The following is a 24,477-nucleotide window of genomic DNA, read 5'->3' on the forward strand; positions in this document are numbered from 1 at the left end:
ATTCAAGAAAAGGTACTTTGTACATTATCAAGCTGTTTAGGTAGATATCAGGAGGAAAATCAACAGGAGGGTATGTGCAGCCAAATAAAACCTCTTGTGTTTACCATTTGTAAATTACTAAGAAGCCTTCGAATCTGTAGACCAAATGGCAATACTAAACTATGTGCAACTGGAGTGTAAATGAACGTGATGTAAAGTTCAAGCAATTTACCGAAAAGGTTCCATAATTCGATTACACAAAGACTAAACAAATTAACCCTATACTCTTCCCCCATTCTCCAGATAAGTTGCTAAACTATCACCTTGTCACGAATCAATGGCAAAAACATTATCAAATTCCTGTTATGCAAATCATAGCCCTCAATTCCAATACTAAAAAAATCCCAATCATTACATCAGCTTCCTCCCAAAATAGTCTATACAGAAGCTGAACATTTCACATCCCTTGCAAGCTGCATAGCAATGGCTCCAGACCCAGACAAAATACAATGATATCATACATCTACATTTAACCTTGATATTCTTTATACCAAACCTCTTCTAGTGATAGATAAAAAAAATTCAACCACCTGGAGTTATTCTACCTTTCCCTAGACCAGAAAAGGAAAGAACATACCAAAGTAACCACAATTCCCCTTACAAACTGCTTCTGCAAACTCTGAAAAATGTCTCATTCCAACTCTTTACAACTGGAGCACTATTTCCTCATACTCAACTCCTAAGATAATTATCTCGCTTAAAAACAAGGACGGTAATTGAATTGAAAATTTCAGAAATGTAAATAGAAAGTTTAGGCCTATGGATAGTATCAGTGGTAGTAGACTATGATGAACTGTACCTCAAGAAGCCAACATTAAAATAGTAAGCACCAAAACTCACTTTCATTTATCCTACAACATTTTCATTTTGTATCCGGAAAGAGCTCAAATTATTATTTTTTCGTCATTGATTCTTTTGTTGCTGAGGGATCTTTATCGTTTAATTTTCTAATTATTACATCATTTACATGATTTTTTTAATCAACATGTTCATTTTCATTTTCCAGACATTGGCAATCTTGGTCAAATTCAATGCATTCGGTTATTTTTTTCTTCAGCTTCATTTCTACCGTAATAATGACTACTGTGATAGGCTGGAGGAGACCACACACTCGAACTGGCCATAACCGGTTTGAAGCGTAACGCCCACTACCCTGAATCTTACCTCCCCAGTCATTTCTATACGTATAATCATCACACCCAACTCAGCATCATGCATGGGACACACACTTGCCCAATGCATACTATATGTGTGATACACACACCATTTCAATGTTATACACTCCCCAGTCTCATTATGATGACTCACTGTCAGTCAAGCATGGTTTGGGTTAGGTTAGGTTACCCTAGGTTTAGATGATTAGGTAGGTTATGTTAAATTAGGGTAGGTTGATTAGGTTAGGTAAATAACAATCTAAAATATCTTCATTCAACCTAATCTAATCTTACCTAATGTAACCTAACCCAACTTAATCTAACATACCATAACCTTAACTAACCTATCCCAACCTCATCTAACTAAACCAACCTAACTACTGTAACCTAACTTAACCTAACTACTGTAACTTAATTTTACACAACCAAAACAATTTAACTTTACCTAACTTAAACTTAATCAACCCTGACCTTTGTTAACATAACCTAATGTAGCCTAACCCAACCCAATCTAACCTGACCCAATTTAACCTAACTTATATTAACATGAACTAACCCAAGTTATCCTAACTTAACATAGCCTAACCCAACCCATACCTAATCTAACACAAGTTATCCTAACATATCCTAACCCAACCCAAACTAACCTAACTGAACCTAATCTAACCCAACTTAATCTATCCTACCCTAACTTAATGTAACCAAACTTAACCTAACACAACCTAAGAAAACCTAACCTAATACAACCTAAGAAAACCTAACCCAACATAACCTAAGAAAACCTAACCTAAGAAAACCTAACCCAGCATAACCTAAGAAAACCTAACCCAACATAACCTAAGAAAACCTAACCCAATATAACCCTATAAAATTGCTTGACACTTCATCTCTGCAGCACCCATAGATTGATAGAAAAATATATATTAATAAAATGAATAAATAAACAAAATAGAAATGACAATACATTTTTCATATACATCCATAAATACCTGGAATAGCTTAGGAAATGATATAGCCTAAGCTCAAACAATACACGAGTTCAAATCTAACTATGATAATTGGAAACGAGTTAGTAGTGTGGTCCCCACACAGGGTGAAGGATATAAGTAAGATTGAGAGAATACTTAATTTACTTTTTTACTTTTGAATGTTCTCAACTTTTGCTCTGTCTTTCCAATGCTCTGGGAGTCACATCTTATATCATTCTGGTAATTTATTACACTTTATAAAACTCGTTAATCTGCATGTCTTGAGTGCAACAATCACTAAATAGGTATGTTTTCAATTTCTTCTTGAAAGTATCAACATTATTACTTTCCTTTATCTCTCTGGGAAGTCAATTCAATAACCTTGGGGCAGATGTCCTCAAGGTCCTACTTCCCATTTGAAGATTACATCTTTGTCCAACAAGCATAAAAGGATCCTCACTACTTCTAAGTGATACAGTTGATCCAGATTGATCATCTTTCAGTATTTGCCTTAAGTAATCTGGTTTCCCATGTCTAATTGTCTGGTATATCATAATTTTAAATATAATTCTGGCTTTAATAGAAAGCCAATGAAGCTCTATCAGTACAGGTGTAATTCTGTCACGACTTGGCATGCCTTTTATTAATCTAGCAGCCCTGTTCATGATATACTGTAAATTTCTTAGCTGGTAGTTTGGCAATCCATAGTATAATGAATCATAGTAGCCTAGTCTACTAATAACATGGTTGTGCATAAGTTTTCTCAATGAAAAATCAATATATTTCTTTACAAATGCAATATTTCTCAGATGATAGCCTGCCATTCTAACAATTTTGTGTATTTTTTCTTTCATGAATAGGTTTTTATCTATCAACACTTCCAAATCCTATACTGATGTACTTACTTCAATCTCATTTCCTCCGATATTTCAACTTTGAATATCCTCCTGCCTACTTAGATATTTTTTTCCAATAGCACTCTGTTTAATCATTCAATTTTAACAGTTTAAAATCCATCCATTCCATAATTTCCATCATAATCTCTAACTTTCTTACTGTGTCATCAACATTATTGAATGTTAAATATAACTGAAGTTTAAAATCCATCCATTCCATAATTTCCATCATAATCTATCTAACTTTCTTACTGTGTCATCTACATTATTGAATATTAAATAAAACTGAGTATCATCAGCAAATAGCTTAAAGCTTACTCCATGTCTCTTTAGTATGTGACAGTTCAATTGTATAGGAATAGGACCCAGTACGCTACTTTGTGGAACCCCTCTTGATAGATTCTGCGTTCCAGGAAAGGAATTTCCTACCTGTACACAATAGGCTCTCCTTTCAATGTAGTCCTTCATAAGCTCCAGTGCCTCACCTTCAAGACAAATATTTTTCAGTTCTTTTTGGCTACCTCCCTTGTAAGGGGGGGAAAAAAGCCTTGGTATATGTATGTATGTCTACTAACAAACTATGCACCACAGTATCAAAAGCCCCCTTCACCCCATCCATCCACCTCCTAGGATGAGGTGGATGGATGGGGTGAAGGGTGCTTTGGGGAAGAGGGGAAGGACGGGAGAGGACAGAAGACGGGTGAATGGGTAGTATGTGTGAGCAAAATTTGATGCAGCCCGAAGGGATTTCTCCCCGTCTTCTCCTTTTATGCATGGGGGGACGGAGAGGGGGGTCGCCGATTTAATGAAGCGGCCTTGCTGTGGATGTGCTGTGTATTGCGACACTGCTTCTGACCCAGGGCAGTGGACAAGGTGCAGGGATGACCCGTCATCCAGGAGGTGCTAAGATAAGAGGGAGGGTGGAGGGGTGTGGAGTGTATTCAGGGATGGAATGGGTGGGAATGATTTTATGCCTTTTCCTTTTTGGCTACATCCCTTGTAAGGGGGGAAAAGCCTTGGTATATGTATGTATGTCTACTAACAAACTATGCACTACAGTATCAAAAGTAGCACTTAAGTCCAAAAGGATCAGTGCAACACACTTTCCATTCCTCATCAAAAGAATCAAATCATTTATCACAGAACATATGGCAGTTTTAGTTTAGTATAACTGTGTATGGAGAAGGAAGAGGGTAGAGGGATAGAGGGGAGGGGAGTGTGTAGGGGATGGAATTGGCGGGAGTGGTTTCTATGACTTTTTTGGCTACCTCCCATGTATGGGGAAAAAAAAACCTTTGGTATAGGTATGTATAATTGTCTATAAGCTGATTGTTCATCAGGCAAAACTTGTTTTCATTTTAAAAATTCTTCAAGTTGATCCAGAATTACACATTCTATCATCTTTGATAAAGATAAATTTGACACTGGTCTATACGAGCTTAAAAGTTGACTATCTTGAGCTCCTTTGATAACAGGTTTAATAAAAGCAAGTTTTTCACTTTCAAGAAGAATACACTAAGCATAGGTTGATTATTTCAAGTTAAATCTAAAATATATTGCTAATCTTAAAATTACTATTACAATCCGATATTGGAAAGGGGTCACCTTCCCTGTGAGTTAACTTCGCTTTGCAATAAATCTCTCTAATCTTACCTATATCAACACAATGAAATCTAGATAAGTTTACTTCAGAGTTTATCATAGGCCTGAGTAAGCTACCATTCCTCAATTTGAAACTCTTGATAACCCCAGAACCATTCCATATCTTAATAGAAAAAATGAAATTTCTTAGCTAATTCCTTATCACCTTCCAGTAACTTCTTTCTTTTTATATCCAGAAGTTATTTGCATTTACTGTATCAACAGTTTCCATATATATACCCTGAAATCGCTTAAAATACATTACATTGAATGTGGAGGTTTATATACAATTTTCTTTTTTCTGCCACCATGTTCAAAACCTATTGAGCAAGTTCAAAGCTTTCAGTATACGTACTTTTTACTTCTGATTCTTTTAAATAAATTTTATATAAACACCAACACCACCACCACTACCTGGGGACTGACATGAAAGTGTGTGGATCAGGTGTAATTTCATATACTTTAGCAGCATCCGTTTTACAACCATGGTTCAGCTATCCCATACCAAATTTTCCTGTTATCGATTCCCGTATCTCTAATGCCTCATTTCCAACAGATTGTATATTTACAAACCCACATTTTATTAAACTGCATGTCCATCAGTATTCTTTAAAACATTTACCATCTCATTTCTCAATGCTCGACATTTTCTGTGACCAACAGTGGTTTGTTACCGACTATTTAATTAAATCTCACAGTTTATGCATTTTTTGACAGTTAATGCATTTACCAGATCTGTCTCTCTCCGCTATATTTACAAAATAGTTCGTAATTTACCTTAGCTGCACAGAATTTTTCTAAGTGTCCATACCTTTGGCAATAATAAGTATTTACCCATATAATCATATTCTATCTTCCACATTATAGATTCCCCATTCTAACTTGATCCTATCACCTTTATCACAAATAATTTTCTAATATCAAAATCACATCTCAGAATATATTGCAAGATATTATTTTAGGTGTGCACAACTAAAATTATACCTAATATACTGTATTACCAGTTACCGGTTTACTAAAAACGAGCTATTTTACGTTCCACGTCAACATCCTTCTAAAAATAGTTTCTCTCAATCACAGTATTTATTTTCTTACCTTTGGACTCATCTTTGTACACAACAAATTATTTTAGGATTCGCCTTTTTCTTTTTCACATTCTTCGTTAAATCATTCACTGTATTCAATTTCGTTATTGCTTCTTTCATCTCATCCGCAGACGAAAAATTCATCAATCTTATCTGAAAATCTCGTATCCGTAATCTGTATACTTTCGAAAGCGTTCGCTAACTCCACCTTTTTCTCTGTTATTTCAGATTTATCAGCTGACTCAACTATGAAATTCTTTACGTATGGCTTCGTCACTTTTCATTACATCCGTATTAGTCTGTCACAGAAACTCTCCTAGTGCTTCTACACAATCTGTAATCTTCTTTTGACTATTTTATCTTCCATTACTTCATAAAATAAATCCTTCTGGATTTCAATCTTAATTCTACTCCACAATAATCACACGGCCCGTTTAACTTAGGAATATTCAATATTAGCTAACTTCACACCCAAGCCCACACATTTTATATGCCGCCCATTTTCGGAAAAAGTGCATCCTATCCAGCCTGAAGTTTTCCCTTTTCCGCTTCCACAAATATCACAGGTATCCTTTTCTGCCATTTTGGTGTGATTTAACACGCCAAAAGGTGCGTTAAAACTCCCTAGAGCGTGGAAATTACAAAGAACACGGATCAACGAGCAACTACCTTCCGCCACGATGGCCTACACGTACTATGAATACAACGATTCTGAATATAAATTGAAGTACACGTTCTAGTTTGATTATTTTTTTCCAAATACTGAGCAAAAGTAACCCTTAGTCTTACACTTTCAAAGTTTGACCCTCAATGTTTTAAATGTCCTTCCAATTATTCTCACTGAAGTGTTTTATTAAGTGCTGGGGAAAAATTCTGTCACCGTAATTTGCCGTCACTTACCTGTGTACATGTGGCAGGTCTCTCAAACTCTGCAGCGTGTGTGTGGGGCCTTTAGCCCCCCCCCCCCCAGATCACCCACTGACAGTTAAACAATTAGTTAAATACTAATCTTTCAGTAGGCTAAAACAAGATATTAAAATCAAACAATCTGGTTGATATAAACAGACACCCAACTAATACACAACTTGAGCTAGTCGCAACCTAAAATAACACATACCACTCAAGCACCAAGATATTAAGTGCTTGGTCTACTCCCATAACATCCAAGAGTGTTATCTCCTATTGTCAAGTGTTCCACTCTTGATAATTTTATAAATATAATCGCCCACCTTTATGATAATTGTTAATGTAACAATCATAAGTAGAAATTTGTGATAATTGTTTGATGATTATGTGCAAGATAGTTATCACTGACTTATCAGATATAAAATAATCCAAATTAAATATAACAAGAGAAATTAACGATTTGTAACTTGACCAAAGATACTCGCCGGTTCCTAAAGTAGAGAGTTCACGTTAAGAATCACCGAAATAGAAAATAAAAAGCGAAACAGTTGAAAAGGGAGGAAACATGAGTATTGGTAAGGTGCTAACCTGTTCAGAATCTAATGAAGAAGTTACTGGGGCAGGGGATAATACCTCAGGTTTCTCGGTAAAAGAAACAAAGTTGTTTGAACCACTGTCAGTGAGGAGTAGCAGTATCGTCGCCTTGATTGTAGGTCGTTCTTCTCTTGTTGAACTCAAGTGACTGAGTGCTTGACGGAGGCCACCGATTCCGAAGCTTCGATACGCGGTTCGAAGCGTCCTCAGAAACTAACAAATTTTCATTCTAACGAAGGAACGAAGGCAGATTCGCCAACATCGGTGGATTAAACTTATAAATTGATCAATTTAAATCCTCACTGGAGGAGAGAACTCGAGGTTCATAATTAAATATAAAAAATTACATAAAGTTATCATAATACCCCAGACGGTCAAATTACCTAAACAATTACCATACTACTTCCCACTTCTCGATCCTAATCCCACCCTTAACCCTTATCCTAACTCCATTCCTCATCCAAATCCTGTCCCTAATCCTTGACTTCGTTCAGCGTCTGCACATTATGCTGCCTGTGAGTGGATTTCTGTGGTTTCCCAAAAAAAATAAAGAAAGGAGAACTAGCCTAGTGTTGTCTAGATGTTACAAAGAAGGCCGAGATCTTGCAAAGGATCTACATATTGTTCTCGGCATCAAAGAAGAGGTGAGCAATTTATAACAAACATGTCCCCAGGTTATCAGTGAAACCCTTGAGCAACAAAAGATTTGGAGTGTCGGACTGGTAGTGTTATTCGTTATCAAGTTCAGAAAGTATACGATACAATTAAGGAAATATCAGAAATAACATATAAGCCTAAGTTAAAACAGAAGCTGAATCTTTAGCTTTCTATATATCAAAGGCCTTTTCCCCCATATATGGGAGGTAGCCAAGTCAAAAGGTATGTACCCACTACCACCAATTTCACACCTATCCTTTCCTCCCTCTCATTTTAGCTCCTTGTGGATGATGGGTCATATACCTATATCCTGCCCATTACCCTGGGTCAAAGCAATGCAGGAAGACACAGTACATCCACACTAAGACCACTTCACGTAATCAGTGACACCCCATCACCTTCCCTTCATGTGGAGGATGTGCCATTATAATTTTACCTGCGACAAACTCATTACTATTAACTTTGCAATTATCATTACTTTTGACTTGCAATTCTAAGTAGACTCTGCCTACAGTGTTTTCATTATCATTACTTTTGACTTACCATTGTCACTGTTGTTATCATTATTATTATTACCTTCATTATTTTTTGCAGGAAGGGATAGACCAGTAAAAGATGGCCTAGAGGACCTACAATCACTTGTAGTAAACTAACAACAGAGTGAATTTACTTTAATTTTTCATTTCTGAATGAGGATTAAATAAAAAACCTTTACCTTTCTCAGCTGATTTTACGGTTCTGCCACGACAGATCTTTATACATTATGCTTAATGGCTTACACAGCAAAATTATTTAAATTTACAAATAATCACCTTTGTGGTAATGTGTGGACTGTTTGCCCTTGTCAGACGAGCAAAACAGCTATTTACAGACCAACTGACCTTCCCCTGATGGACCTTGATGCATCCTGTCCTGGCTTGTGATGAGAGAGGATTGGGAAAGGGGAGGATGACGAGAATAGCAGGTAAATGACAGGGAAATGCAAATACGACAGATGAGAAGGATCTGACTGAATGAGATGCAACAGAAATATGAGTGATGCAAGAAAAATATTTGAAATATATGTATACAAGAAATAAGAAGCCAGAGTGAATGACAAATGATTACAGGAAAAAATGCCTGTGGTGATTGTACTAGAAGGTAGTATTATGATGGTGGTGGTGGTGGTGGTGGTCATTGGGATATGAATGGTGGCAGCGATGGTGTGATGGTGTTAAACACAAGAGAGGATAAGGATGGAAATAATTGTATCGAGACTTGCTCAATATCTTCAATAAAATGAACAGGAAACTGCTTAGATTAAGGTGCTTCTAAGAAGCTAAGTTCTGGGATACAGGTGATGAAGATATGATATGGGATAAAGCTACAGTGATTAGGCCTACCATGAATATCAAATAGGACAAGGCTATTTATGATATCGAATAGATAATGATAATAATTATGGCGATAATGTAATTTGGTCTCCATTTGTACAACCTTCGCCTTTTACTCTTTAAGAACAATAATCTATTAATAAGAGTTGAGAAGAGAAACAAAAAGGTATTTAAATATAGATAAAAACAATGCACGTTTCTTCATAAACAAAAGAAAATATATCATTAGAATGTTACTGAATGTTTCAAATGTTCCTCATCGACGGCTGTAGACTTGGTCTCTTGTAGGATGGTCTGCAATTACATTCTATTCATCACTTTGGCTTGTCCCATCATTCATTACATTTTCAAGTAACACTGTCATATAGAACTACAGTAGACTATTGCATATGCACTATATATTCATATATCTGTGTTTTATCAGGGAAGAATGAGATATGCTTTGGGTAAATCCTCTAAAGGATAAACCATAACTATAATAACCACATCTCCTGCCAACAATCATATTATCACCATAGAACCACCAATATCACCAAGAAGACATCATTTTCATGTCTGACAAAATCAAATTTTCCCTACATATCAACTCTTCTGTTTTCCGATGAACAAGAGACAGCCTCTACAGCTCTACACCCAAAACAATGACAACAATGGAGAACAGTTTCAGTCCCTCATGGGCTGTCAAGGTACTTCAACAAGATGCAGGTGCCGGGGAAGTCCTATAGTGTTGCCCTTACCATGCTGGGGTCAACAACAGCTCCTCCACCTATGGACCCTAGACAAGATGACCTTCAATGACCTCCATCTAGGCTCCACAAGGTCATCCTGAAAGCCATGGTCAAGATCGTTTATCAGGTGCCCCAAGGTTGCCGTAACCTTCAGGCCTTTATTACTTACAGAGAGCAAGAATTATCTCTAACATTTCCTGGCAATTTTCCCAAGAGGCATCATAGAAACATCACACAATATTCTTGTTCTCCAAGTACCACCTAAAGGCACCATAGCACCCAAACAGCAATCCTGACTATGGCCCTGAGTCCTAACAAGTCCTCCACAGGTAAATCATCTGGTAAATCAGGTGGTTTGGTCCACAATCTTTCAATACAGACACCAGTAACACATAATGAGAGGACTAAGAACATAGTAGTATTGACAAGGCATTCTAGAATACTTGGACAAAAGTTTTAATAGAAGCTGAGGAGAGTTGCTGGAAGAAAAGATGAAAAGGAGAAAGGGGCCACTTGATTTAACTCAAGTGATCCTCACACCCACATCCCTTGACAACACTCTTGAGGAGAGCTGGGGGAAGGGAGGTAACCTAGGAACATGAAGTGCAATGATAATATGAGGAAGAAATTATAGGATATGGAAGGAGCACAGGATAATGCTATGGTGGGGGGGGAATATGGAGAGAAAGAGAGGAAAAAATAATAAAAAAGAAAGAAAAAAAAATTAAGGAGAGGATTTCATCATGCTAAGGGGGCGGGACTTTGTGCAAGGTTGGGTGGACTTGTCAGGATAAAACTGGTAAGAGGAAGATTTCAACACTTTTATCAAAGCCTGAGGCACTAAGTAGGAGAAATTTACAAATATTTCCATTAATGAAAATATATAACATTTAATCACAAGCAGTAACAATACAATGTTACAATTCAAGCCCATTCGTCAATTTACATCTGACAGATAACATCCTCTCCACTTGAGTGCAGACAAGAGCCCCTTACTTTCCAGTGTTTTGACAGTTTGCAGTTACAGTATACAATTCCAGTATGCTGTTAAAATATACAATTATTTTATATGGTCACGGTATACATTCAAAGTGCATAGTCACAGAATGCTACTCCAGTATACCTTTAGCTTGTACAGTTGTAGTATACAATCCACAATATATAGCTATAGCATACACTTTTGACATACTGACACTACACATCACTGAAAAACAGCTATGTACAGGACAGCATTGCATTCTGTGCTTGCACAGCTTGGGGGCATCTAGTTTGGTATTGGCAATGTGAGAGAAGACTGACTGAAGTGCTTAGGCGGGTATGTCACACGAGGAGCAGAGGGCTGCATCTCCTAACTTCAATATTATGTACATTAGTCATCGCCCGCATCCCGCCTAGCACAGCTCACTGGCACTGCTCGCTGATAATGCAGAGTGGCATGGCTTACTCAAACTGCATGTGGACACTGTGTGCTGCCCATGCTTGATGAATGCTGACACTGCCTCCAGGCAATGCAGGCTGACACTACTTGTTTAGCCAAATCATAGAACCATGACACTACTCGTTTACAGCACAGGCAGCCAAATCATAGAACCAATCACAATGGTCACACCTTCAGCAGCTTTTAAATTGGTATCGTGTTTCTTGCAGAGTATGTTGTTGACAGAGCTATGCTCACATGTGCATGAGCACCTAAACAGATGTATGAGTGCATGTACACATATATATCACACACACACATACAGACAAACAGGTGTATACAATCTCATGCTTTTAAGCATGAATATACTAATACATATACATACATGCATGTTAGGAGTATAAAAGTATATACAAGTGTACATATGAACACACGTGTATATAACTATCATTTCCTAAGAGCAAGCATATATATGAACAAGCTATATACACCTTTGTGCATATGTCTTGAATGCTGTGGGTGGGTGGTAGAGGCAAGTGTGGTGAGATCCTCAGCACCACCATGACTTGGTAGTGCTGTGCTGTTGTGCATTGCCACCATGCAGCATACTACACCACAGTGCTGCCATCAACAATATGCATCATCATGGTAAGTTCTCAAGTGGTGGATACATCAGCCTGCTCGCTTTCTGCAGGTAAAATTGCGGTGACTTCTCCCGTGGTGGCTTCTGCCTCGCTTGGTGTAGCGGTGGTTTCTTCTCCTTCCTTACCACTGCTTGCTACTTCCTCCTCCCTGCCGCTCTCCTTAGTACCTTCAGAAAGCTCTGAGCTCATTGCATCCAGAAACATCTGATGGAAGAACAATCAATAAATTATGCAGATAGTACCTAGTGTACCCAAGAACCCATTATCAAATATGTACAAGAATATACTTCATATATCATTTGTTTAATGGTCAACATGAATATACCACAAAAGGTATAGTTATACATATGATCGTTTAGGAAATAACATTCTGAATAACATTTCTGAATGTTCACTTTCATATATTCATCTTAGTCAGGGAAAAAACATCACCATGCAAAAAACTAGAAAATAATCCATTCTTTAAACTCGTTAAATCGATACAAACCTCTGGATTGGAATCATCTTTGAGGTCGTCACAGCCTTCATCCTTCTTTGAAGAACTCTGCTGCTGCTTTAAACTGATTTCTGTAGGAGAAACAAAGGTTTATCAATTTTTATGATTTCCTTGACAATCCTATCCAATATTCTGTTCAAATGAAAATTATACTTTGATCCAATCTCACCATCCCTCAACTATGCTATGGTAACCCCTCTAAGCCCATAATCCCCACACTAATGACATTTTCAATATTTTTGTTATGTTAATGCAAAGAGATTTTGGTAAATATACTGAATTACAGATCTACTATGCAAGAAGAATCTCACTGCAGCATATTCCAGTAAAATTTCCATGGAAACCTCCACTTTGCCAGATAAGAATTTCAATATAAATTTCTATCATCCTGAGATATGACAAAAGCTTCCCATTCTAGCCCTCCATAACTGGATAAAAATATACATGGAATGACTTAATAACCAAACAAGAAGAATGTCTGCTAAATAGGGAAGAGAGTGCAAAAGATTAGATTGAATGAAGAGTGGCATAAATAGATGATGAAATGATATAGCCCAAACAGATGATGTTCTTACTCTACTCTGGAGGGAGTGGAATATGTAGGGGATGGAATGGGTGGGAGTGGTTTCTATGCCTTTGTCTTTTGGCTACCTCCTGTGTAAGGGGGAAAAAAGCCTTTGGTATATGTATGTATGTATATTTCTCAAGTATATGGAGAAGGTATTGCCATACAATGAAGTGGTGGGGGTAAAACAGTTTCAGCTGTTGAACCTTCCTGTGGAAGTTATGTCTTGCTGCATTGCCTATGACCTGAGCAGTGTACTTTCATCCATGAATTTTAGCAATGTCAGTATCCTGTGGCATGAGTGAGTATACAAGACCCTGGTTATATTTAGTTAGTGATTGTAGCTAAGTGATCCTTGTCCTTTACTATCGTCCTCATGTATCTTTCCTTCAAAAAGTCCATTCTCATAATTTGCCTCTCAGTCCTCCAACTAACACATAAGTCAGCTGTGAGGTACATACATACATATACCAAAGGCTTTTTCCCCCTTACAAGTACTCTATCAGATGCTTTCTCTAGGTCCAGGTACAGGCAGTCCACCCACCCCTATCTCTCTTGCGGCACATCAATCACTCTCGAGTAAAAGTTGAAAAGGTTTGACACATGTGACCTTCCAGATCTGAAGCCAAATGGACTGTCCGTCTGAATGTTCATCTTTTCAAGATATTTGGTCCATCAATCTTTCACAATCCTTTCACATAATTTCACTATTGTGCTGGTTAGTGATACTGGCCCATAACTTAGTGGTATTTCTTTGTTTCCACCTTTGTGAACTGGCACCATGTTTGCCCTTTTTCAATCAAGTGGCACAAAGCCTTCTTTCCATGTAGATCTTGTCCACTAGTTGTTCTCTTTATGTGTCCAGTTTGAGATCCTGTCGGGTCCTGAGGCTTTTGTCACATCCAATGACCCCAGAACATTGAGCACTTCCTTCACTTCTGTACATTAACATTTGCTAAACTTGATTTTTTGCTCCCCTCGTTTTTCTCCAAAAAGTTGCGCCAATTTAATGAAGCGGCCTTGCTGTGGATGTGCTGTGTCTTGCGACACTGCCTCTGACCCAGGGCAGTGGACAAGGTGCAGGGATGACCCGTCATCCAGGAGGTGCTAAGAAGAGGTAGGGTGGAGGGGGGTGGAGTGTATTTAGGGATGGAATGGGTGGGAATGGTTTTATGCCTTTTTCTTTTTGGCTACCTCCCTTGTAAGGGGGAAAAAGCCTTGGTATATGTACATATGTAGAACAGTTTTGGTCAATCTTTGCATTTCTCCCCGTTCTCTCCTTTATATGGGGGGACGGAGAGGGGGGGTCGCCGATTTAATGAAGCGGCCTTGCTGTGGATGTGCTGTGTCTTGCGACACTGCTTCTGACCCAGGGCAGTGGACAGGGTGCAGGGATGACCCGTCATCTAGGAGGTGCTAAGATGGGAGGGAGGGTGGAGGGGTGTGGAGTGTTTTCAGGGATGGAATGGGTGGGAATGATTTTATGCCTTTTCCTTTTTGGCTACCTCCCTTGGAAGGGGGAAAAAGCCTTGGTATATGTATGTATGTATGTACTTCTTTTCTTTCTCCATTTCCCCCCAAGCCATATCCCGAACCTTTTTCGCAATCTCACACTTTTTCTTAAACCAATCCATTTTCTGCTTCTTCTCTAGTCTTTGGCACATGTGTGTTCATTCTAAGGTTGTAAATGTCATTTAAGATTTCCCATTCCCTCCCTATTACTGTGGTATTCATAAATTGCTGCCAGTTTGTTTCTTCAAAGAATTTTCTCAACCTTAAGTGATCTGCTTTCCTAAAATTAAGTCTCCCTTGCCTGTGTGATTCATTCCTTGGCTCTGTTTCCTCATCCTCCAAATGAAATACAATTGTAACATGGTCACTTTTTCCTAAAGGTAGTTTAAGGAGCTGATGATGTCTGTGTGCACAGACATCATCAGCTCCTTAAACTAATTTTGCCCTGTAGGAAAAAGTGACCATGTTACAATTGAATTTCATTTGGAGGAACGAGTATTCAGTGGGTGGGTCTCAATTTGGCCCAACCCTCCTAAAATATGACAAAGTAAGGAATGATAGGATTCATGATGGAGATAGGTACTGACGGGATTGGGAGAAAGAGTTGAACAGACCAACCCACGGTGGAGCCAGAGTGTGGGAGGGGAACCCAATGAAAATGTGGATGGATGAGGTGAATGAAGCCATACAAACACATGGTTAGGATGTTAAACAAACGAAAATATGTGTGTGAGTGACAACAAAGAACATTTACACATAGGTGAAGCTGTTCTGTGAGTAGGTGTTGATGAGATTTAAAGATGAGGAGCAGGGAGACGATTTTGACATCTGTTTTGAAGAACCGACACGTAATAAACTCCTATTTTTGGTCCCAAAGGCCTAAATACTTAAATGTGTATGCATATTTTCTGTTCACGCTGAATGATTCTGACATCTGTCTTGCAGAACCAACATGTAATAAACTCCTATTTTTGGTCCCAAAGGCCTAAATACTTATATGTGTATGCATATTTTCTCTTCATGCTGAATGATTCTGACATCTGTCTTGCATAACCAACACGTAATAAACTCCTATTTTTGTCCCAAAGGACTAAATACTTAAATGTGTATGCATATTTTCTGTTCCCACTGAATGATTCTGACATCTATCTTGCATAACCAACATGTAATAAACTACTATTCTTGGTCCCAAAGGCATACTTAAATGTGTATGCATACTTTCTGTTCCCGCTGAAGTAAGAAGTACCTCACCTTCATCAGTATCGTGGTGGTCAGCCACATCAGACTGCTCAGCTGTGGAGGAACCGACCGACACAAAGGAGCTTGGGCGTGAGGTGTGTGGCGATGTGGCTGGGGCCGTTGACGGTGGAGTTTGGTTCTGTCGCATGTGGAGAAGGTGGAGTCGTTCGCGGGAGGCTACTAGTTCCTTCCGCATTCGTTCCCGCTCATCATCACGTTCAGAAACAGCATTCTGTATGACAAACGTTACAAAATAAGTGGAAGATATTGGAAGTACAACAATAAAAAACTAATGATCTACATAAAATTGCAATGTCAGTGATGTGCATGATTAATTCTTAAGTGATGTTTTGGTAACCAGTAAAGACACTACTGCAACAGTTATTTGTTCAAGAGGTATATTTTTTCAAAGATTAGTTCAGAAAACCAATATTAATGATGATGAATATTACTGATGCATTATACACATATGGCTAGAGCAAGAATTTACATACTGAACACAAATACAACTTTTAACTCACCAGGAGTGCTGAAAGTTGTTCTGACAATGAGGTGGAAATACTCAATAATTTGTTCATGGGTGCCTGATATAAAGGAAGATTAGCTTTGCCAGCACCATCATTAGCTCCTGCCGCCACAATGTCGCTCTCTCTTAGGGTAAGGGTTTCGTTAAGAATTTCCTGTAGATACTTGGCCTGGAAAATGGCTGCTAGCACAAGTTCTCGGGGCTCTTTGTTGGCGCCAGGCTCACCAGCTATATCAGCCACACTCTCGAAATGCTCATAGGGAATGTGTAGGATGTCAGCGATGAGGCGCTGCTTGTCGTCCAGGGCAGTCCTGATCTGCACGTCTTTTCGCCTCAGACACTCTGTCAAATACTAAGCATGAGCTTCCAACCTTTTAAGGAGGGATTCGTATGTTACAATATAGAACAAGTGTTACTACAACCTCATACAACCAGATTAGGGTTTTAACAAGCCACTGGCAGTCAGGCCATTAATGGTAATGTAGATAAGGGGTGCATAATGCGAAGGTTACTGTGTTAAGGTGCCCAAGAACCCTGCCCTTAGCAAACCCATGCAGATGAACTGTTGACATCCATGCGGTGGGGAGGGTAGGCGTAATAATGTCTTACTGCAGCCATGGCCCCCAAACCTTATTCTTTTATGTTATCAGAACTATTTATAAAACTACTATTAACTTTATATCACACAACATTTAATACATCTACTACTATTACTAATACTACTACTACTTCTACTAAAACAATACAGTATTTATAATATCAAAAACTACTGCTTCATGAACTGGGAAAGCTACTACATCCCCTACTAGGTAATACTAAGTGAATTACATTTTAGTTCACTAGAGCAAGTCAAAACTGGCCTCCTGGTTTGTCTAAAACCCTTGATGCCTCACCATACAATAAGACTCCATACTCCACACCATGTATTAGCACACCACACATTACATTAGCATTTCAAGCTCCAACTCCAGGACTTCTACACATTCTCATATGCAGTTCTGAACAGTCAGCATTTGTTCACACAAACCTATGTACATGAGCACATACATGCACACATACACACACATGTATACACACACACACGTATATACACAAACAGCCACCAGGTCCATTACCTATAGGCGTGAGGACGGGCTGTGCAGAAAGCACCACACCCTGCGACACCTTCACCTCGGAGGGCTGTATGAGCGTCGGGCCCTCCTCTATGTGGATGTGGAAGTGCCGCCCCCCAACACTGCCGCTGATCCCACCAGCACCGCTCCCGGCGTGCGAGGAACTGCGGCCGAGGGGCGTGGACAGGCGTGCCTCTGCTGCTGCATCACACCCAACACACAACCATCACCGATAAGCCAACAGGACTTGCCTCTTACTCAAGCTACTGTGCTGATGCAAATTCATCTCACTTCTAAAATACTTTAATGTGTCAAAGTGGCAAGAGAGTAAAACAACAGAGACAAAAGGTAATGGATTCAAAATTGCTCTAAAGTGAAATGTGAAGGATTGTCCTTAAGAATAAAGCATATGCATCATGACTTGAAGAGAGCAAAGGGGAAGTCCCACCGTGCCCCGCCATGCATTCAAGCTTCCATGAGCTGTTGTTACCAAGCAGTACAGGGTTTAGCAAAAGGCTGGGGTTGCCATTCAGGCTAAGAAATTCATTCATTATACTCCTACAGTGAATACAGAAAATACTGGATTAAGTGTAGTAAAGATGTCATTACAAGATATACAGCTGAGATACGTAACGTGCAGGTACCAACACCTGTGAACATGGCAGACGGTGCAATAACTAAGACACCTATCAAGACAAGAGCCATTGTACCCAGACACTGCTATATAGGGAGCAGAGATTCCCCTTACAAATTGCTACTTCTGCAAAAGAATTCAGTTTCCCACCTGCTTTCTTGGCTAAGGTCTCAGGCGAGGCTGGAGGCTGCCCAACTCCAGCCATCGCTGAGGGGGACGCTGACGAAGTGGACGATGTGGTAGTGGCACTAGTCGAAGCTGTGGCCACTGTAGCTTCTCCAGGTTTGGTAATGCTTTGGTCTGACTTGGAAGATGAGGATGAAGTTGCAACAGCTGACGCAGAGGAAGCTGTACCTGTAGGAGTCGCAGACTCCGAGGTATCTCCTTCCACATCCCCGTCAACATTGTCGTCAACATTGCTGCAAGATAAAGTAACATCGCATAAGTCCTATGAAACATCTATTTACCAAGTTTCAATGACTGGAAACCCACAGCCCTTAAAACTGCTGGCAACAGTCCTCAAGACACTTCCATATATCTCTCCAAGAAGACCAAAGATTAGACTGTTGTCTAAGCTGTACATGTATGGGACCATTTATGTTCCCAGCTTCAGTTTCCTTCATGTGAAAAGGTGGACATTCACAGTGTCACCACCTTGGGGCTCTACCTCCGTCTTGTTGACAGACTTTGAAGACATGCAGCAAGAAGACGATTCTGACATCCATCTTCAGGTACCTGTTGCTGTTCCACCAACCCATGAACAAGTTATAAAATCAATAATCTTAACTTGCATGGCAAAATCAAATTCAACTTTAGGAATACATTTCATGACAACCAGAGCATCAAATTACAATAATTCCTTAATAGGTGGGAGTGGATTTTATGCCTTTGTTTTTTTTGACTACCTACCTCATAAGGGGGGAAAAATCCATGCAACTTAAAACTGATTCCTTGGAGTTATTTGTTGAGAATATCATGCAATATGACATTGAAGTTTCATTCCTAAGTGTCTGTCACAGCCTATTAATTCATACTCTTCCTTTCATTTATAGGTATAACTTTAAGCAGCATATCTGAACTTGGCAAACTTGATAACTTACTTCCTAAGTGTATCTGAGGGTGGGGCAGTAGGTTCCTCTGGGTCTGGAAGAGGAGGTTGCGGATGAGGACGTCTATTCCGACCATCTCTTTGGCTGTACGTCTCCTGTGCTTCTTGAATGTGCCGGAACCATCTGTGGAAAAAACGACATCAAATTAGACCTTGTAAATCAACTTTCGTTTACACTAAAAACTACTATATTGTGAACGACTTTCTCTGGAAAGTAAGTATTAAATATTAACAAAACCCATCCATTATTAAGTGGTCCTTTGGACTCTGACATGAACTGGGTTTTGTGCGAGTCTTTGCTGGTGTTCCTCCCAAGCATAAAAACCTTAGCACTTTCGTTATGTAAACATTCGAAAGCAATGGACTATGCGAACCTATTTTATTCACTTGTTGAATGAACACTGGAACAAAATAAATAATTTGCTATACAAGAATATATATATATATATATATATATATATATATATATATATATATATATATATATATATATATATATATATATACACATATACACGTAAACAAGTGTGGTCACAAAACTTTGTGCAGGTACAAAAATCTCATAAGAAAGTATTTTACTGCAAACAATTACTGTTCTCCTTGAACAAGGGGATGGAAGTGTGGTGTGTGTGTGTGTGTGTGAAGTTGCAGCATTACAAACAGATTGGATTATACGAGTTCTCATCTGGGTGGATAACAGCGGTTGATAAAAAAAAATCCAGCACATAATCCAAGACCATAGTGAATCACACATACACATACAGACACACACACATGCACACTCACATGTAGAACTAATTTTCTGAACATTATGATTAAATAAAAACATACAAAGAGCCTGTCCATCCCAAGTCAGGGCTGGTTCCGATACTGGGTTAAGTTATGGAACTCTGAATAAACGTGGCGAGGTGAGGGAGGATGGGGAAATGCGGCGTGAAAGAATGGGAAAGTTGGAAAAGGCAAGAGTGAACAAAAGCCAAATTAGAGACCTCTGACATGGGACGGGTGTTAAAAGGGTTAGAATTGTGCATGGAGTAGTTGTGTGCTTTGAATCGACTATCACCCTTATAAGGTAAGGTCTGGTGTGCGCGCGCACACACAATTATATATATATATATATATATATATAATATATATATACATATATATAATTTAAATAATTGTGTGTGTGCGCGCACAAGCACAATATATGGGAAAATATAACAGCAGAGCATCGACATGGAAAAGAATCGTGATATAAGTGGAGAAACGGGAGGTGAAGGGATGCGGTGAGTGGGCTGAGAGTCCACGACATGACGTCGGCGTGACGTGCTCTGACGTAATCGGGCCTGACGACTCCTGCCCCCAGCCACCTCCACTTCTCCCGCCTGCGCCATCACCCACGTCATTACGGCATGATCGTCACTAACACATGCAAAATGGATACCACGTGCAATGACTTAAACCGGAGGAGGAAACGGAATCAGGCTAAATGCTCTTCCATTCATTAGCACGGTCATTAACACGATCCAATATATCCCTTTCGCGACAATTGAATCCATCACCAAATTTAGATCTAATGTGGGCTATAGTGTTGCATAACGGCCACAGCTTTGACTAGATAATAATTTAAACTGGTTTTCCCCTTCATCAAGATCATAAACGCAATTTCGCCATTCTTGCTCTGATACCCGTTAACTTTCCTCTCTCCTTTCTCTCTCTCTCTCTGCACGAAATACACGAACATGTCCGCAAGCCTAAAATTAGCTTCTGTAGGTGATGACTATAAGCGACATTCCCTACGGACCAGAGTAACAAGCGTAAACAAATACAATAATAGATTATGTACATCCTTTTAATTCCTTTTGTGGATTACACTAAATTGGTTGACATTATGGTCATTTCAACGAGAGGTATCCACCATTTATGTAATTCAAGAATTCAGAACAAATTCATGCGAGTCTGAATTTAGGGGAAATTAGGGACAGAGCATTAAGACTAGGTCCTCTCTCTTTCTCTCTCTCTCACGCACAGAACCGCAAACATAGCCCTATTCCTGTATATATTAGATACAGTTTGGTAAACAAAACTTGTGACTAATGCACCTTATCACATAAAAAGTCTTCATTCCTGAGCAGAGTGAAAAGGAGAGAAAGAGAGCGGGGGAGGGGGGAAGGAAACGAGCCCCCTCAGATTTATAAACAGCAAGACATTGACACTTGTCATCCACAAAAGCATAGCCAAGAATGACAATGTGGGCGGGTTTTGAAAAGAGAGGTACCGAAGGGTGGGAGGGGGGGAGTTTTTTTTTTTCTTTTCTTTTCTTTTCTTAATTGGCTTGTTCCTATGCCTTGACGGTTTGAGATCAGAAGTACGCGGGAAATATTTTCCTCCCAAACGGGGGAAGAGTGTACGGTGAAAATGGGTAAACACGTTGATTTCTGCCAAACGCTCTTAGCATTGCCGCAGATGCAGTAAAATGAATTAATAAATAGATAAAATAGACGGTCAAAATTTGATTTTGTGCTCAGACACGTTTGTGTGATGCTGCACTGAGAACACGAAGATGCTAATTGAAAACGGAAAACGACTATTTGGCCGTTTACCCCGAGATCCCCATGGCTGAATAAAGCCGTCTAGAACGAGCCCCAACAGAAACTCATAAATTGAATCGTGCTGACTGGGGTTTGACGTGTCATTCGAAACCGAGCGCCGTCGATGCTACTCGTGACCACACTGACGCATGCATTATATATATATATATATATATATATATATATATACATCATTTAGCAAGAGATCTTCAGTTGTGCTATCACCACGAGATTGCAATAAATAATATATCGTTCATCGTATATTCCAAGGCACCTCTGACGTAAACTAAGAGAGAGAGGTACATTTTAAGCAACATTACCTATTAAAATCTTTAATTGTTCTATTTTCGTGAACGCTAGATACTATTAAGTTCTCCTTATGGCGCCGTTTCCCTTATATAAGATGTCTAAAATCAACCTTTTAAGTCATTAAGTCTCGCCGGCTCGTTGGACAGGGCTCAGGTCTTTTATGTGTTTATTCTGGCTACCACCGAGAAGTTTTATTTATCTTGGGGGGGGGGAGTGGGGGTTCGAACCTCGCTATACTCAAGGTTATAGTTTTTTTTTTTTTTTTTTTTTTTTTTAAGCAAGACAATCCTATTCTTGGTAACGAGGAAAACCCTCCCACCCAATTGGCCAATCATTTTATTCTGGCTCAAACCGAGCGATTTTATTCGTTCACAGACGGTTGAACTGTAAGCTTTAGTCAGGCAATCGCCCGGTAATTTCTTTAAACCCGAAATTTACAACCCAGCCTGTACCAGGCTTCATTTCTTCCTCCCATTCAATCCCACTTAATCATCTTCCAACACGGTAACCTCGTTTCATCACCCCGAAAGCGGTTTAAAACGTTTCCCCCATTCTCCCTTTCGCACCGAATTTAGATGTCAACGACAAAGCCTAAGCGCGGTAGAAATGCTTAACCACTTCTCTGCCCGCCTCCGTACCCCAGCATCACCATGGCAACCAGTCACTACGGGCAACTCTCCAGCTATGGTGGGTTGGATTCCCTGGCAACGTCCTTAATATCTTTACTAGCATCACCACCATGGCCATAAGTATTGTATTCCGTCGCCAACCGAGTCACTGAGGTAGAAAAGGAGATGTTCAAGGATGATGGAAGAAAGGTAGATTTATAAAAATTAAAACTCATCAGAAAAATAATAATAATAGTAATGATAATAAAAATAAATAAATTCCGCTACTCTGGTCCGTAGGGGTGTCACTACGGTCACACTGAAACAGTGACTTCATAAAATTCACGAAAGCAATATCCTACTAAAGGGCACCATCAAACGAGACGGTTCTATCAACACCACAAGCAACGTCAACACCACTGTCGTCATCAGCGGCCATGTTGAAGGAACTCGGCCCCCAAGAATAACAACTTCAACGCCCCGCCAGACTCGTCGTCGAAACAGGTCTCGCTTGTGTCAGTAGGAAGGTTTCGCCTGCCAATCTACCCCGTTCATTAAGTATCCGGCAAACGATTACGTTCCCACCCCCGTCTCTCTCTGTCTCACACACACATACACACACAAAACACACACATCTTGAAGACACCGTGAACAATGTTCAGCTCTGTAAGCCATAGGAAGTTTTGATCAAGCTACTGGCGTGAATATCTACGTAATAATGTCAAAACAAAATAAAGGGACAAAGCCGTCAATTGGTGGGGTGCTAGACTGCATGGCGGCTTATCCTACGAAGAAAGGTAGACCAATTTAGTTGGAAGAAGGGAGAAAGATGACGTGAACCGATCATAATACACATATATTTATATAAATGCACCATGGATAAGATGCCAACACAAGAACACCGCCATTGTAAACTACAACAGTTGTAAAATGATGAAAATAAGAATACAAAAGAAACACATGGTGAAACTAGGCCTGACAGACTGATTTCTCAGTCTCCATTCCATTGGTCACCACTCAAGCTTTCGTCTCTCATGAACTTCGCCGCTCAATCAATAGGAAGTTGACCTATACTCCCTCTCTATATCAACAGCCTTTATACATCTCTGTCACTGACTGCTCGTCCCCTCCTGCCTGGCTGCCACATGTGAAGAGTTGCAACGGCCTTTTGTACCCTCAAAACGCCTCCAACTAGCCTCCACAGCCATCCTACTCCCCCTCCAAATGTTCTCACATCCACCACCGCTTCCCGTATACCCATTCATTCATTAGAGAGAGTCAGTGAGAAAGAGAGAGAGAGAGAGATTCCCGCCCACTTGGGTCCACCAACGCTCCATCCACCAAGAACATGACGAAACCTCTCTCTTCCTCCTTCCCCTACATCCATTACCATCCCTTTAACTTGTCACACCGTATCTCATTTCGAAGTCATTAATACCATTTCGAACACGTCACCAGGGCTCGGAGATCTTGGCCTCCCTCTCAGCCACCACAGTACAAACCACATCCCACCTCTGAAGTCAGCCTTCCAGATATTTCTAGGATATCGCGCAGTGTTATTAAATAATTCACAACACTTTCACAATAATCGTTTTTTTTTACATAAGGAAATTTATGCAGACGATTCAATTCAGTTAAGGATCCTACGAGCCTGAAATGAACACAACTACCCAGCCTTAAACTTCCATGAATA

General features: G+C 39.6%; 1 protein-coding gene across 1 annotated transcript in view; it reads right to left on the reverse strand.

The window, feature by feature from the left end:
- Nucleotides 1–8,650: 8,650 nt before the first annotated feature.
- Nucleotides 8,651–24,477, reverse strand: part of LOC143022237 (uncharacterized) — a 363,101-nt gene continuing 347,274 nt past the window's right edge. The window contains exons 11-17 of the mRNA XM_076180359.1: nucleotides 19,287–19,418; nucleotides 18,337–18,605; nucleotides 17,556–17,753; nucleotides 16,436–16,782; nucleotides 15,927–16,146; nucleotides 12,590–12,669; nucleotides 8,651–12,306 (exon numbers count right to left, since the gene is read on the reverse strand). Coding sequence (XP_076036474.1) covers nucleotides 12,115–12,306; nucleotides 12,590–12,669; nucleotides 15,927–16,146; nucleotides 16,436–16,782; nucleotides 17,556–17,753; nucleotides 18,337–18,605; nucleotides 19,287–19,418 — 1,438 coding nt within the window. The 3' untranslated portion in view covers nucleotides 8,651–12,114. The remainder of the gene's footprint in view (nucleotides 12,307–12,589; nucleotides 12,670–15,926; nucleotides 16,147–16,435; nucleotides 16,783–17,555; nucleotides 17,754–18,336; nucleotides 18,606–19,286; nucleotides 19,419–24,477) is intronic.

The sequence above is a fragment of the Oratosquilla oratoria genome, chromosome 44, assembly GCF_046742065.1.
Source record: "Oratosquilla oratoria isolate Oo_2021 chromosome 44, ASM4674206v1, whole genome shotgun sequence".
In the NCBI taxonomy this organism is placed as follows: Eukaryota; Metazoa; Arthropoda; class Malacostraca; order Stomatopoda; family Squillidae; genus Oratosquilla; species Oratosquilla oratoria.